Genomic DNA, 15,064 nt, shown 5'->3' with positions numbered 1-15,064 from the left:
TTAGCCAGGTGTGATGGCGCACACCTGTAATCCCAGCTATTTGGGAGGTTGAGGCAGAAGAACCGCTTGAACCCAGGAGGCGGAGGTTGTAGTGAGCCAAGATTGCGCGATTATACTCCAGCTTGGGCAACAAGAGCTTGGGCTCCATCTCAAAAAAACAAAAACAAAAACAAAGTGATAAGCTTGGAGGTTGGGCATGGTTGATTTCAACTGACATGGGGCTATGTCAAGTCCTTATTCCACTTAGAGTGAACAGTAACATGCATGGCTGCTAAACTATTAATATTTGCAAGTATTATATATGTTCTGCATTACCCTAGAAAAATTCTAAAATCTGGAAATTTGAGAAGTATGTCTGGCCTCCAAAGATTTGAATAAGGAATTGTGGACCTAGCTCCCTGTCTTGACTGATTAGAATCACCTGTAGACTAAATAAAGTACTGGTATTAAGGGCTAGGTGTGGTGGCTCATGCCTGTAATCCTAGCACTTGGGGAGGCCAAGGCAGGAGGATTGCTTGACGCCAGGAGTTCAAGACCAGCATGGGCAAAGTTGTGAGATTTCTTCTGTACAAAAAGTAGGCTGGGCGTGGTGGCTCACACCCGCAATACCAGCACTTTGGGAGGCTGAGGCAGGCAGATCATTTGAGGTCAGGAGTTTGAAGCCAGCCTGGCAAACATGGTGAAACCCCTTCTCTAGTAAAACTACAACAATTAGCTAGGCGTGGTGGTATACACCTTTAATCCCAGCTACTCAGAAGGCTGAGGCACGAGAACTGCTTGAACCCAGGAGATGGAGGTTGCAGTGAGCCAAGATCACATCACTGCATCCCAGCCTGGGCGACAGAGCGAGACTCCATCTCAAAAATAAAAATAATAATAATAAATAAAAATACAAAAACTAACTGAGTTTTGTGGCATGTGCCTGTAGTCAGAAGGCTGAGGTCAGAGGACTACTTGAACTCAGGAGGACAAGGCTGCAATGAGCCATGATGGTACCACTGCACTCCAGCCTGGGTGACAGAGCAAGACACCATCTCCAAAAAAAAAAGAAGTACTGATATCTGATCTTTGGAATCAAAACTGGGATAAATATCTAGGTTTTTTTTTAAATTATTATGAGCACCCTAGGTGTTTCTTATATGACCAGTCCAACACTGTCCTAGGAACGAACCAGTGACCTAATTAGCTAACATGAACCAAACTGGTAACACTTGCTCAGGTAAGTGAAGTGATGGTAGATGTAATTATAATCTATCAACACTAGTTTGGTAACAGAAATCTCATCAATCCCTTATTCCTTTCAGAATAGAAGTGTGCAGAATACAATTTTTCTAAACGTATATAAGGAAAATGTTAAAGTGAACAACTTAATCTGAGTCTTCTCCCTGACAGCAAAGGAGTAAAAGGGGGCAGCGTTCTGGCATTCCTCTATACTTAGGGAATCTCTGCAACCAGTCAAAAACTCATACTCAAAAAGATGTACAAACATGTACAAGGATGTTATGTCCTTGATAGTAGGGACTAAAATTTCTAGACACCATGGTAGAGTTGCTGTTACAGAGAAACTAAGTGCTATGGATCTGTGCTTTCAGGTGAAGTAGAAAAAAAATGAATTTAGAAAATTGGAGGTTCAGGTTAGAAGGTTGTGTGTTCTGAACAAGGGAACGAACGTCTTTTGAAGATTTTATGTGGTATGTATGAATCCAAGCCACAAAGCTGAGCTGGGATGCATTAGCTTCAATAGCAATAAATCTATTTGACTTCAATAGCAATAAAGTCAAAGTTGATTCTAATCAAAGGTAACTTACTTTAACCAAGAACACAGAAAACAAGGAGGGTGAGCTCATCTTGCACCTAATGAGTTTATACTCAGAGAATATTACAATCTAAATTTCTTTTATATACATGTCACCTGCTTTTACACAATCCTCTAAGACAGTGGTCCTCAACACTGACTGCACATTAGAATCATGCTAGGGCAGGGATGCTCAAATTTTACTGTGCATAGGCATCATCTGGGGATCTTGTTCCAATTAGGCAGGTCTGGAGTGGAACCTAAGTCTACATTTCTAACAAGTTTAAAAATGAACCCCATGTATCACTAGTCCTCAGATAACAACCTGCACAACAAGAACCTAGAGAACTTTTAAATACAGTTGCCTGGATCCACTCCTGAAAGACATAATTATCTGGAGATAAAACCTGGGCATTTATATTTATAAAAGCTTCCCTGGTGTTTCCAATGCCCATTTAATGTGCCATGCCATAAGTCATTATTTATATTTTACAAGTGAGGGAGGGGGTCCCAGTTTTAGCTAAGATGGAAAAAGCACACTCCACCCTATCTTGCCTATTGATTACAACTAAAAATACATAAAGCAAATATTCAAGGACTCTGAAAAGCAAGTTGAAGCAAGTAGACAGGAGAGAGAAATCAAAACTCAAACAGCAGTGAGTTTCTTGGTTTTTTTCTCCTACATGTGTCAGCTTAGACTTGAGGGCAGCCTAAATCTCATTAACTGTGCAGTGAGTGGAGACAGAGAAAAGTTTCAAGAGAAACTCATTCTGGCTAGAGAACCAGAAAAGACAATGAATGTGGGAGGGACAGTGGGAAGGGGTGAATATCTGGTAATTTTTCTTCTCTATCAGTTCTGCCTCAAGGCAAGCCCCAATTCTGAGCTGCACACCTGTGGCTGTCTCCTAAACTCTAAAAGAAAGCTCTTCCGGCTGGGTGTCGTGGCTCATGCCTGTATTCCCAGCACTTTGGGAGGCTAAGGCCGGTGGATCACGAGGTCAGGAGTTTTGAGACCAGCTTGACCAACATGGCGAAGCCCCATCACTACTAAAAATAAAAAATTTAGCCAGGTGCGGTGGGCATGGTGGTGCGCGCCTATAATCCCAGTCACTTGGGAGGCTGAGGCAGGAGAATTGCTTGAACTCAGAACTCAGGAGGCGGAGGCTGCAGTGAGCTAAGATCTCACCACTGCACTCCAGCCTGAGCAACAGAGCAAGATTCTGCCAAAAAAAAAAAAAAAAATGTCTTCTGACAAAAGAACTAGGAAAAAGATGATTATCTGAAGAGTATGGAGGAGGGAATTCATTTTATTTTTTTCCTTTCACTTTTCTCTCTCTACATTTTGTTCAGGAAACAAACCCCTCTACAGAAAACGTATGAAAGCACAGAGAAGCTAAAAATCCCAGTTTTCTCGACAAAGAACCATGAAAAGAAACTCTGGGAACCTTGTATACAAAGGAAATCATGGAGAGGAGAAAAGTCCTCCAAATTTGTGTACATAATCTCAAGTTCACCACCAAGATGCCCATGTGTGGAACTGACCCAAGGCAGCAGAGCAAAAGCTTTGAGGACTGCACAATGGCATGGATGACACATCTAGGACATGAACGGCAATAGGAAGATTTTGAAAACTAAGTTCAAATTGGACCCATAGCTCACAGAGGCAGTCTGAACCTAACCAGGTTGACTCCCCACTAAAACAAAACCAAAAAGATTTTTCAGGACTTTAACAGTACCCAGTCTTGTAACAAAATATTCAAATGTCCATGACATATTCCAAAATTACAAAGGTAATACGTAATTCCAAATTACATATTTTTACAAATGAAAAACAAGGAAGCTAAGATGTCTAAGGTCACACAACATACATTTAAAGCGTGGGCTAAAACTGTTTGCTAACTATACGCCCAGGGCTTTCTCCACAGCCAGGTGATCTTGCTAGACAGTACACTAATCCCAAAGTTAAGGGCTTAAGATACTGAGCCAAATTAATTATTTAAACCTGAATCTGACCAAATGACAGAAATAAAAAGAGTGTTTATCTACTTTGCTTCTTATCTATCTAGAGTTCAAATATGAAGACTTGTGTGTGCCACAGAACATAACAGGCCAGAGGTACAAGAGAAAATCTCAAGGTGATTAGTCTCCAGAAGACGAGACTCTACTTCTCCAGGTAGAAGTTGCTGTGCTGACCTTACCGGCAACAAATATTCCAGCTTAGGGCACTTATTTTTTAAGACTTAAAGATTCTGCTCAGACTCAAACTCCTTTTTGAAATCTTTCCTCTCTAAGGAAGACCATGTTCCCTCCTCAGTGATACCATTGCATAGTAATAGTCTTTGTAATACTTTCTGCACTGCTTATTTGCCTGTTGCTCACCTGCTATGAAATTTTTGAGTTGTTTAAGGGACATTTTATTCATTAATTCATCTCCTGGGTCTAGCATAGTACATAATAGGTACTCAATACGATAAACTGTCCTTTTTTTTGAGACAGGGCCTTGCTCTGTCACCCAGGCTGAAGTGCAGTGGCACAATCATGGCTCACTGCAACTTCGACCTCCTGGGCCCAAGCAATCCTCCCATTTCAGCCTCCCAAATAGCTGGGACCACAGGCATGTGCCACCACACTCAGCTAAATTTTTAAAATTTTTGTAGAGAAGGGGTCTCCCTGTTCCTAGGCCGGGCCCCTGTTTATAAAGCTTTGACAATGCACCAAATACTATGCCAGGCATTCTGCACGTTATTGCAATTAGTCTTTATAAGCCTATGAATCTACTTTTCAGATGAGAAAAGTATGCAATTGAGGTAAAGTAACCTGCCTGGGGTCACATATTTAATAAGCCTCAGGTGAATGAATTCATGCAGGCTTGCTTTGTAGTAGAAACCAGTTATCATCTGGGGAGTTAGAGTCTCACTTTTCTAAGTTTTGTGGATTTCCATTATTCCATCTCTGTCCTGATCATAGATATCAAAAGATAATCTAGCTGTGGATATATCAGCTAAAATGCTAAACCAAAATTAAAGAATATTCTTTATTTTGTTTTCTTTACTCTCCTAGGCATCAAAGGGGAAAAAAATGTCTCTAGGCAACCCATTCAGAACAAAGAATATGTACACAATGAAACAGATATAGGCTAATGCCCTTTTCGACCTTAGCCCACCTGCACTCAGGTGGAAAAAAAAAAAAAAAAAGAATCAGATATAAAACCAAAACAGAAGAACCCTGAAAGAAGCTAAAATTCTGTAATTATGCAGGCAAATGGATTTATTTCCTACTGTTTTGGATTTTTTTTTTTTTTTTTTTTTTTTTTTCCAAAAGAAGACATTTATGAGGCCAACCGTTTCGGATTTTGATAGCAGTGGTAGGGAAGGAGTTACTGCAGTAGCAGAAGACAAGAGCATGGTAATTAATAGCACAAACTTAATTCCTTGCTAGCTGGGCAACCCTGGGCAAGTAACCTCTTAGAGCCTGTTTTCCTGATGTGTAAATTATTAGAAATAATACCACTTCTTTTTTTGGTTTTTTTTTTTTTTTTTTAAGAAGAAGAAGAAACACAGTCTGTGTTGCCCCAGACTGGCCTTGAACTCCTGGGCTCAAGCAATCCTCCTGCCTCAGCCTCCCGAGTAGCTGGGACGACAAGCACAAGCCATTGTGCCCAGCATCAAAGGACTGCTGTAAGCCTTAGATAAGACACAAACTACATATCATAATGCCAGGCAGTTGGCAGGTTATTATTAGAAAAATGTCTAGCAAGTACAAAACTCACTTTTTGTTTCAAGGTAATAGGTATTGATCCATCCCATTCAATAACCAGTAGAATTTCCTCTGAACACTACTTCAGTTCATCTTTCCTAGCTTTCTCCCTATTATGGCAGCCCACTTCACACTGTGCCTGCCACCTGTACCTCTGCTAGTACATCACTACTTCTGCTGTAAGAGTACAGTAAAGCGTTCTACTAGTAACCTGCAGCATCTCCACCAGTCTAAAATATAAGCCCACTGAACAAAGATGGTAATTCACTTTTAATATGTGTTTTCAAAAGACAATGACCACTGGTTTCCCCGGTGGAAAAGACCAACATCTACCATCTAAGTTTTTCCTGGAAGATCATTCAACAAAGCACTTTACTGAAACAAAGAATTCTCAGGTATCAAAAGAACAATTTATCTACCTACTTACCTATAGGAACTATTGATGCCTATTTCCTATGGTGTCTTGATAAACATACTAAAACTGCTTCACCAACTGTTTGCTAAACTCAAGTATTTAAATTCCAGTATTGTATTTAAAACAAGCATTTAAATAAAATGGCTTTATTAAATAAATGACAATTAAAAAAATAAAACAAGCATTTACCTTCTATCTCCACCAAAGGTTCTTGGGTAAACTCCTGAAAGAATTTGTAGAAGAACTTACTGCAAGCAGCCAAAACAGCCTTGTGAGCCTTAAAATGGTGTCCTAGACAAAAATTTAAAAAAAATCATACACAAGCACAAAAATTAAATGTAGAATTATAAAAGACATTTAAAAATCATAAAAAGCAAAATAAGTCTTTCTTGATAATTACATAACTATATAAATTATTGAACTAAATGCAGAATATTCTTGGCAGCTATCCTGGCAAATTTTAATCTCAAATATTAAGCTAAATCTTCACTTCAAACACCTTGAGTTAGTTTTATAAAGGCTAATTTACAACACTAAATACGGAGCCTCTTACCACTTTGTTATTTCGAATTAATTAGTGAGAAGCACATCCAATTCAGTTGAAACGGCTAAATAAAAGGACAACCCAAAAGGCCACGTATCATTTGGAAACAGAGAAAAAGCCGTAAGCACAAAGCTGGATATGTCTGCTATGAAAAACATTTTAATATGCCTAATATTTGGAAGCTCAATCTATGGTAGACCTATAATTTTAAAAACAGCTTACCTTAAGAAACCTATTTTCACTAAACAGAAAACATACCCAAGCTAGATTTGCTTCCATTACAGTGGCAACTCCTAAGACTGTAAAGACCCCATTTTATTTTGGAGATTCTCAAAGGGGGTATGAGTGCTGCAAAGAAATCTCTCACATTCTCCAAGACCATTTGGGAAACCAGAAAAGAATCAACTTCCCAAATGCCTCCTGTGAGGGACTTCTCAAAGCAGCTTACCAACAAGAGGCTATCAACGTATCAAACATTTTGAGACGTCCTATCCCCAACGCCATCCTCTTGCACTCAAGTGCAAAGAGAAAACTTCAACAGGATGCAAGAAGTTAAAATGAGATGAACACCAGACTACGTGGAAAGCGTGACTGGCCAACCAGCCTTCTGCAGCACGCTCTGTGTGAGTGGACACTGACAAGTGCAATCTGGTCCCAGTGCACACACTCTGAAGACTTTGGTAGGGAGACCATAGAGGATGGGTTTAAAGAAAAAAAGGCGGGTGTCCGAAGGACAGAGAAAAACTGAAGCCAAAAATTAGTTCTTCTGCCCACTTCCCTACCCACCGTCGACAATCAAGGTGATGTCAGTAAACCGGTCCTGCTCTCGCTGTTCATTCAATCGGTCGAGGATCATTTTATGATGTTCAGGGAACTCCTGAAGGCATTCCATCGTCTCTTCAGCCTCCATGGCCGTCGGGTTGCTCTACAAAAGAAGAGCATGATAATATACACCCATGAGCTCGGGCTGAGGAACAAAACCCCTAAAGCATAAAACAACAACAAAAAAAACCCAGCAACGTGAAAAGAAGGGGGGAGGGTGAGGCAAGAGGACAGGAAGGCGAGGGAAGAAAGAAAGGCGAGCCGAGCGGCGCCCCACGTTGGGGGCCGGAGCCGCGGCCGCGGGACTCCGAGCCTGACCTAATTGGAGTCGGGAGACGCGAGCTGGAGCGGGGTGGGCACAGCGCCGGAGGCTCCGAGCGCCGGGGCGCGCAAGTCCGACAAGGGAGGGGACTCGACTGCTGCGGCGGCCCTCTAACGGCCCGCCCAGCCCTTCTGCCCAGCCCGGGCTCCCGCCGCCCCGGGACCCGGTCCGGCCCGCGGCCCACAACGACTCTCGGGTCGCCTCTCCCTCCCCCGCCCTCCCTCTTCTCCCCCGCCCCGACCGGGCCGGCACTCACTGAGCGAAGGAGGAGCGGCCCAGGCTTCCGCGTCACTTACGTCGACGTACAGCGTCACCGCGTCGGGCTCCGGCTGACGCCAACGCCTTCCGGGGGCCGACCAGCGGGGAACGGGCCACGCCCCTACCCACACCCCTCAGTGGATGGGCGGGGCCGACCGCGGGGATTTGGCGTTCACGAAGGGCGAGGACTCGCGCTCAGAGAGGAAACCGGGCTACGGTTTACTTGGGCTCGTTCGGGCACTGGCTGTGCCAGAAGCTGGGAGCCTACGTCGCCGCCATTCCACCTCTCACCGCCCCCATTCCACCTCTCACCGCCCCCCAGCTTGACTCCAGGTGCGGACGCTTTCCGACCTGAGCCCAGAATGAACTCGCCAAACGTCCTCACAGCCCAGCTGCTACGCGGCCCCTCTCGCCCCGTCGTGCCCCGCCCCCTTCCTTCCGAGACCTAGGTCCGCCCGCCTTACCTAGCTCGTGATCCGCCCTTTTTCCTCTCTGTGCCTCAGAGCCTCTGGTTCAGTGCTTTCCGCTCCCTGGGCATAATGCGCCCCACACTTTTCCCGATCCCTGACCCATAGCTCGCCCTCCATTTTCCCCGCAAGAGCCGTGACTCTCCCTCTCCTCGGGCCCGCTAGCGCACGTGTGCTCGGTTGGACACTCGGGCAGCCGCGGCACCGGCAGCGGTAGCGACGGGCGCGAGCACGTTCGGGTCGCCGGTGATCTTCCTCCGCGAAGCGCGCCCTCCCGGCTCCTGGCCGCAGCACGTGTTCGCTGGGCTTAGCACCTGGAGCTGCTTAGAATTATTTACACCGGGTCCTCTTACTGCAGGCCCACCCCACTCCTTTAGAGTCTAGGCCGGGCGCGTTGTCTCACGCCTGTAATCTCAGCACTTTGGGAGCCCGAGGCGGGTGGATCACTTGAGGTCAGGAGTTCTAAACCAGCCTGGCCAACATGGTGAAACACTGTCTCTACTAAAAATACAAAAATCCGCAGGGTGCGGTGGTGGGCAGCTGTAATCCCAGCTATTCGGGAGGCTGAGGCAGGAGAATCGCTTGAACCCGGGAGGCGAAGGTTGCAGTGAGCCGAGATCGCGCCTTTGCACTCCAGCCTGGGCGACAGAGCCAGACTCTGTCCCCCACCTTAAAAAAAAAAAAAAGTCCAGTAACCCACAGTCGGCTGCATGTAACTGCTTCCTTCATTCCTCCAGAGAAATATATGTATTAGCATTGATACATTTTGAGGATAATCCTATACTTGAGATTTACTTATTCTTTTCTCTCAAAGAATTTGAGAATTGGAATTAGGGAGGGACTCAAATAGCTATATGCAAGGGTGAATGTAATCATTATTTCAACAGAGATGTATTGAGAGTCCTAGAACTAAGCACTGAGAAATCTAGCTACGAACAAGGTATATGTGGCTTCTGCCTTTCTGAATCAAGTCTGGTAGAGTCCATAGATATTTTGAACAGTAATTGCCTAAATGCTTACTGGTGAGTTTTGCAATACGTGAAGAACAAAGTAACTGGGTGTCAAGGAAAGCCAATGACCTATAAAAAGAGATGTGGGCCAGCGTGGTGGCTCACGCTTGTAATACCAGCACTTTGGGAGTCAGAGTTGGGGAGGAGGGGTTGAGCCCAGGAGTTTGATTTTTTTTTTAAGTGATATGACGTCTAAGTGGTCTCAGTCAAAGGTAGAGCACATGCAAAGGCGCCAAGATTATAGCATTCAGGAAACTGAAAGAATGTTGCTTGATAGACGCACAAGGGTGCCTTTTAAACAGTGTTGAAAATGTTAGATTTTCTTTTTGCAAGGGGAAGCCTTAACGCATGGTGATAGCCTAATATTTACTTTTTAAAGACATAATTTTAGCCCCAATATGGAGAACAGATTAAATGGGGCAAGCTGCTAGGAGTAGAGACCAATTCAGAGACTGTTAGTAATGTAGAGGAAACCATGGTGGAAAATGGAATTAGAGATGTGGACAGAATCTAGAGATAGGCCATGTGCAGTGGCTCAGGCCTGTAATTCCAGCACTTTTGGAAGGCTCAATGGGGGAGGATTGCTCGAGCCCAGGCGTTCAAGACCAGCTTGGGTGATGTGGTGAAACCTCGTCTCTACAAAATACAAAAAAATTAGTGATGTTATGCACCTTTAGTCCCAGCTACTTGAAAGACTGGGATGGGAGGATATAGCTTGAGCTCAGGAAGACTGAGGCTGCAGTGAGCTGAGATGGTGCCACTGCACTCCAGTCTGGACAACGGAGTGAGACCCTGTCTCAAAAAAAAAATCTAGAGATAGAACCAACATTGGCTGTAAAGCATGTCATAAATACAAATATTGCTGGGTATATTGGTGAAAAGGGAGAAGGAATAGTCAAAGATGGCTCCTGAATTTCTGGCTTGAGCCAGTAGATTATTGGCACCATCTACCAAAATAGGAAATACAACTGGAGGAGCTGGATGGGGAGAGAGAATGGAGTGAGAGGGATTATTATAAGGAGATGATGTCAGAGGCACTTGGATATATGGGCCTGTATATAGTTTAGGGAAGAAGATTAACTGTAGAGATAGAGATTTGCAAGTTTACAGCATAAAATGAATATTGAAGTGATGAGAATAGATGGGATTGTTTGAAGAGAATCTGCAGGGGTGATAGGCTAACAGCTTGTAGACTGAATTGGTGTTTTAAAATATTATCATCAGCCAGGCGTGTGGTGGCTCACACTTGTAATCCCAAAACACTTTGGGAGGCTGAGGTGAGCAGATCACGTGGTCAGGAGTTCATGACCAGCTTGACAGACATGGTGAAACCCTGTCTCTACTAAAAATACAAAAATTAGCCATGCGTGGTGACGCGTGCCTGTAATCCCAACAACTCGGGAGGCTGAGGCAGGAGAATTGCTTGAACCTGCAAAGCGGAGGTTGCAGTGAGCCAAGATTACACCACTGCACTCCACCCTGGGTGACAGAGACTCTGTCTCAAAAAATAAAAAATAAAAAAATATATATAATCATTGTTATTCACACAGCTTTTTTTTTTTTTTTTTTGAGACGGAGTCTCGCTCTGTTGCCCAGGCTGGAGTGCAATGCCACAATCTTGGCTCACTACTGCAACCTCCACCTCCTGAGTTCAAGCAATTCTCCTGCCTCAGCCTCCCGAGTAGCTGGGATTACAGGTGCCCACCTCCACGCCTGGCTAATTTTTTGTATTTTTAGTAGAGACGGGATTTCGCCATGTTGGCTAGGCTAGTTTTGAACTCCTGACCTCAAATGATCCACCCGCCTCAGCCTCCTAAAGTGCTGGGATTACAGGCATGAGCCACCGTGCCCAGCCATAGTATTTCTGAAGATGAAGAAATTGTACATAAAAATAGACTTTTTGGAAATTCCAGTATCTAAGGCCATTTTTCTTATACAGCAATTGAATTTAACCAAATGGAGAATGCTTTTCTTTTTAATTTAATTTAATTTTTTCCTTTTCTTTTCCCCTGTGGTATTTCAGGATGGAGAACCGTTTTCTACACAAGATTTGAGCTGTCTGGTTACAGTCACCACCAGTTTCTAATGTTTTAGACTCAGCTATCATTCATTTTTGTTATTTGCTTAGTCCTAAGGCATTTGAGTTTGGTACTCCTAGTCTATAGGGTCAGAATGGAAGAGAGTGTATGACTTTTTACCTAAAAAGTATCAACGTTTATGGATTGAGTAGGAAAGGAAGGACCTGAAAGGATTGAGTATTGCAACTGAAGAAAGATGGAAAACTGGAAGAGTATGACATCAATAAGGCCTTGAGAGGAGAGTGTTTCAAAAGAGAGTGTGTGGGCCAGGTACAGTGGCTCATACATGTAATCCCAGCACTTTGGGAGGCTGAGGCTGGCAGATCACCTTAGGTCAGGAGTTCGAGACCAGCCTGACCAACATGGAGAAACCCCGTCTCTATTAAAAATACAAAATTAGCTGGGTGTGGTGGCAAGTGCCTGTAATCCCAGTTATTCTGGAGGCTGAGGCAGGGGAATCTCTTCAACCCGAGAGGTGGAGGTTACAGTGAGCTGAGATGGCTCCATTGCACTTCAGCCTGCGGCAAGAGCAGAACTCTGTCTCAAACAAAAAAAAGAGAGGGTATGGTTAGTAGTGCCAAATGCTGCCAAGTGGTCAAGCTAAAAAAAGATTGGAAATGGTCTGGTATATTTAGCATCATGGATGTCTTTGGCAGAAGACCTTAGCAAGAAAAGGTTTAATGGAGTTCTGAGGGGAAGAAAAGGGAGGTAAGAAGTCTATATTCAGGTAGGTTAAGGAATAGCTAGGAAAAGAAATTGGGACAGCAATTTTAGAACTCTCATTTAAAAATGAGAGAAGAGATGAGGGGAGTACCTGTAGAGTCTAGCCAGTTTTACTATTTTTGTGTTTGGATGGGAGAGACTTAGGCTATTTAAATGGTGAGGGGGAAGGATCCAGTGGATGAAGAAGATAAAAGTACAAGAGGAAAAGGAGCTAATTGTACAAGACAGGGATTAATGGATTGATAGTTCTTAGGAGTGTAGATTTGGTTTCAAGAAGTTAAGGAAATTTCTCTCAAACTGAAGACCTCTATTTTCTTCCTGAAATAGGTGGTCAGGTCATCTACTAACAAGTCAAGAATAGGAGAGAAAAAGTATATGTTTTGGGGATGGAGAAGTTTGAGATTGGAAGATGTATTCATTATCGAAGGCGGTATAACCATCAGAAATCTTATTGGCTTAAAACAATATTATTATTTAATAGTTTTTATGGGTCAGAAATCTCAGTATCACATAGCTGAGCTTTCAGGGTCACTTACTAGGCTCCAATCGAGTCATCAGCTAAGGTGGCTTTAATCTCAAGGCTCCACTGGGGAAGGATCTGCTTCCAAGGTCACTCAAGTGGTTCTTGACAGAATTCAGTTCCTCCCCGGCTTTCAGACTGGACTTCAGTTCTCCACAAGGCCTCTGTTCATGCCAGGTTCTCCATAGGACATGGCAGCTAGATTCCATCAGAGTGAGAGGGCAAAAATGGGTGAGCAAGACAGAAACGGAAGTCTTTTTGTATTCCAATCTCAGAAGTGACATTCCATCACTTTTGCTGTATTCTGTATTTTAGAAGCAAGCCACCAGGACCATCCTACACTCAAAGGAGAGTAATGACACAAAGGCACAAATAGCAGAAGGCAAGATCATTGGGAACAGTCATAGATGCTGCCTACCACAGAACAGAATGGAAGGGATTTGAAATGGACCCTGGACACAGTAGTATCACAGTAGCATCAACAGGAAGCACAGTAAGAATAGCATGCAGGGCTGGGCGTAGTGGCTCACGCCTGTAATCCAAGCACTTTGGAGGCCAAGGCGGGCGGATCACCTGAGGTTGGGAGTTCAGACCAGCCTGACCAACATGGTGAAACCCCGTCTTAAAAAAAAAAGAAAAAGAAAAAAAAGAACAGCATGCAGTAGGAGTTGGTGGCCAGGAATTTATATGATAGCAGTTTGCAGGACATGATTTCCACTAGTAGCATTTGTAGTCAGGTACATATGGTAAGTGACTTAGAATGAGTTAGTGTTAAAACACAGCTCCCTGTGGTGCAGATGTTGTGCCAGTTAATAATAATAAGGTTTATAGATTTTCTGTGGAATCAAAATAGATTATTCAAACTTAGTAAGAACTGACAAATAGTTCTGGCTACCCTAGTGGTATCCCTTTATATGTTTCAAGGCAACATTAGGAAGGAAATAATGAGTGGCTAAAGGTTGGTTTGACAGCCTGAGTTGAAATCTTGTTTCAGCTTAATAGCTGGGTGATTTCAGGCAAGTAGTTTGACTTCATTAAGCTTCCATTTCCTCACCTTTGAAACAGTGTTGTGGGAAGCAAATGAGGTAACATAGGGGAAGCACTTGGGTTAGTAGCTGGTATACATTAGCTTTCAGCAGTCATTATCGTTATATTCCAGCATAAGATTTACATTCTACCTGCTGAACTGGGGGGAAAAAAAAGGTAGCCATGCGCGGTAGCTCATGCCTGTAATCCCAGCACTTTGGGAGGCTGAGGCGGGTGAATCACGAGGTCAGGAGTGCCAGACCAGCATGATCGGGTGAACCCCATCTCTACTAAAAAATACAAAAATTATCCAGGCGCAGTGGCATGCGCCTGTAATCCCAGCTACTCAGGAGGCTGAGACAGGAGAATGACTTGAACCCGCGAGGCGGAGGTTGCAGTAAGCTGAGATCTCGCCATTGCACTCCTGCCTGGGTGACAGAGCGAGATTCTGTCTCAAAGTAAAAAAAACATTTATGGAACAAATGAGCTTGTCTTTGTGTTTGCCCAAAGGAACTAAAAATTCAGGGCATTCCCAATGAGCCCTCAGATCAGCAAGATGAAAAAAGGATCATGACAAATCCAAACTTTTTTGAAGAGCACATGATATTTTACATATGCCACAAATAAGGAACTGACAAAGTTGTTAGGGCTATTTCCTTTTCTTTTTCAGGCAATCTGCTGGACTCAGGAAGGTAGCATGCACTTAAGGAAAGTTACTTTGTTGTTTACCAGCTGGTGAATATTAGCCTTTACTTACATAATAGTTAAATTCTGATACTGGCTTGGAAACTCCTAATTTGGAGGATATTATATCATTCCTATGGTGCTGGGAAAGAAAGCAGGACAGGAGCCAGACAGCAAAAATCACAGAAGATACTGTGCTAAGTATGGAATTGCACACCAGGCCAGAAGTTTTCTTTTCAGCAATGTTGTCCATGGTGGCAGCTAAATCCTCGTCCATCTTTGGCTCTTGTCCCATCATGGCATAATAATATGAAATGCAATAACAACCAGGTGTGGAAATGGTTTCTACTCTCCTAGACTGGAGACCTCCGGGCTGTTATTGTCGAAGGGTCCACTAAAATCCAAGTGCTGCTGCCCTTGTTGTTTGATTTTTATTGCAAACATGGAACTCATTGGATCCTGCTCCTTGGTCTTTTTGTGAATCAGCTTTTTTTCCTCTACCTCTTAGCACTGGAGTGCCCCAGTTCATCCTTTTTTTTTTTTTTTTTTTTTTTTCTGAGATGCTGTCTTGCTCTGTCACCCAGGCTGGAGTACAGCCTATCTCAGCTCACTGCAACCTCCGCCTCCTGGGTTCAAGGATTCTC

General features: G+C 43.6%; 1 protein-coding gene across 8 annotated transcripts in view; it reads right to left on the bottom strand.

Moving 5' to 3' along the window:
- The window catches only part of ZNF131 (zinc finger protein 131), a 53,788-nt gene extending 45,203 nt beyond the window's left edge, over window positions 1-8,585 (bottom strand). For 3 of the 8 annotated variants that reach the window (XM_012449518.3, XM_021670210.2, XM_012449523.3), the window contains exons 1-3: window positions 8,377-8,585; window positions 7,297-7,435; window positions 6,156-6,257 (exon numbers count right to left, since the gene is read on the bottom strand). In XM_012449518.3, the coding sequence (XP_012304941.1) occupies window positions 6,156-6,257; window positions 7,297-7,420 (226 nt within the window). In that variant the 5' untranslated portion in view covers window positions 7,421-7,435; window positions 8,377-8,585. Of the gene's footprint in view, window positions 1-6,155; window positions 6,258-7,296; window positions 7,555-7,650 lie in introns of those variants that run through there. The other 5 variants (XM_012449517.3, XM_012449522.3, XM_012449520.3 and 2 more) reach the window with 3 other exon arrangements.
- Window positions 8,586-15,064: the final 6,479 nt, after the last annotated feature.

Source organism: Aotus nancymaae, unplaced genomic scaffold (genome assembly GCF_030222135.1).
Source record: "Aotus nancymaae isolate 86718 unplaced genomic scaffold, 86718_ANA_hifiasm-v0.15.2.pri h1tg000014l, whole genome shotgun sequence".
Classification (NCBI taxonomy): Eukaryota; Metazoa; Chordata; class Mammalia; order Primates; family Aotidae; genus Aotus; species Aotus nancymaae.
This window is presented reverse-complemented; position numbering and strand designations above follow the sequence as displayed.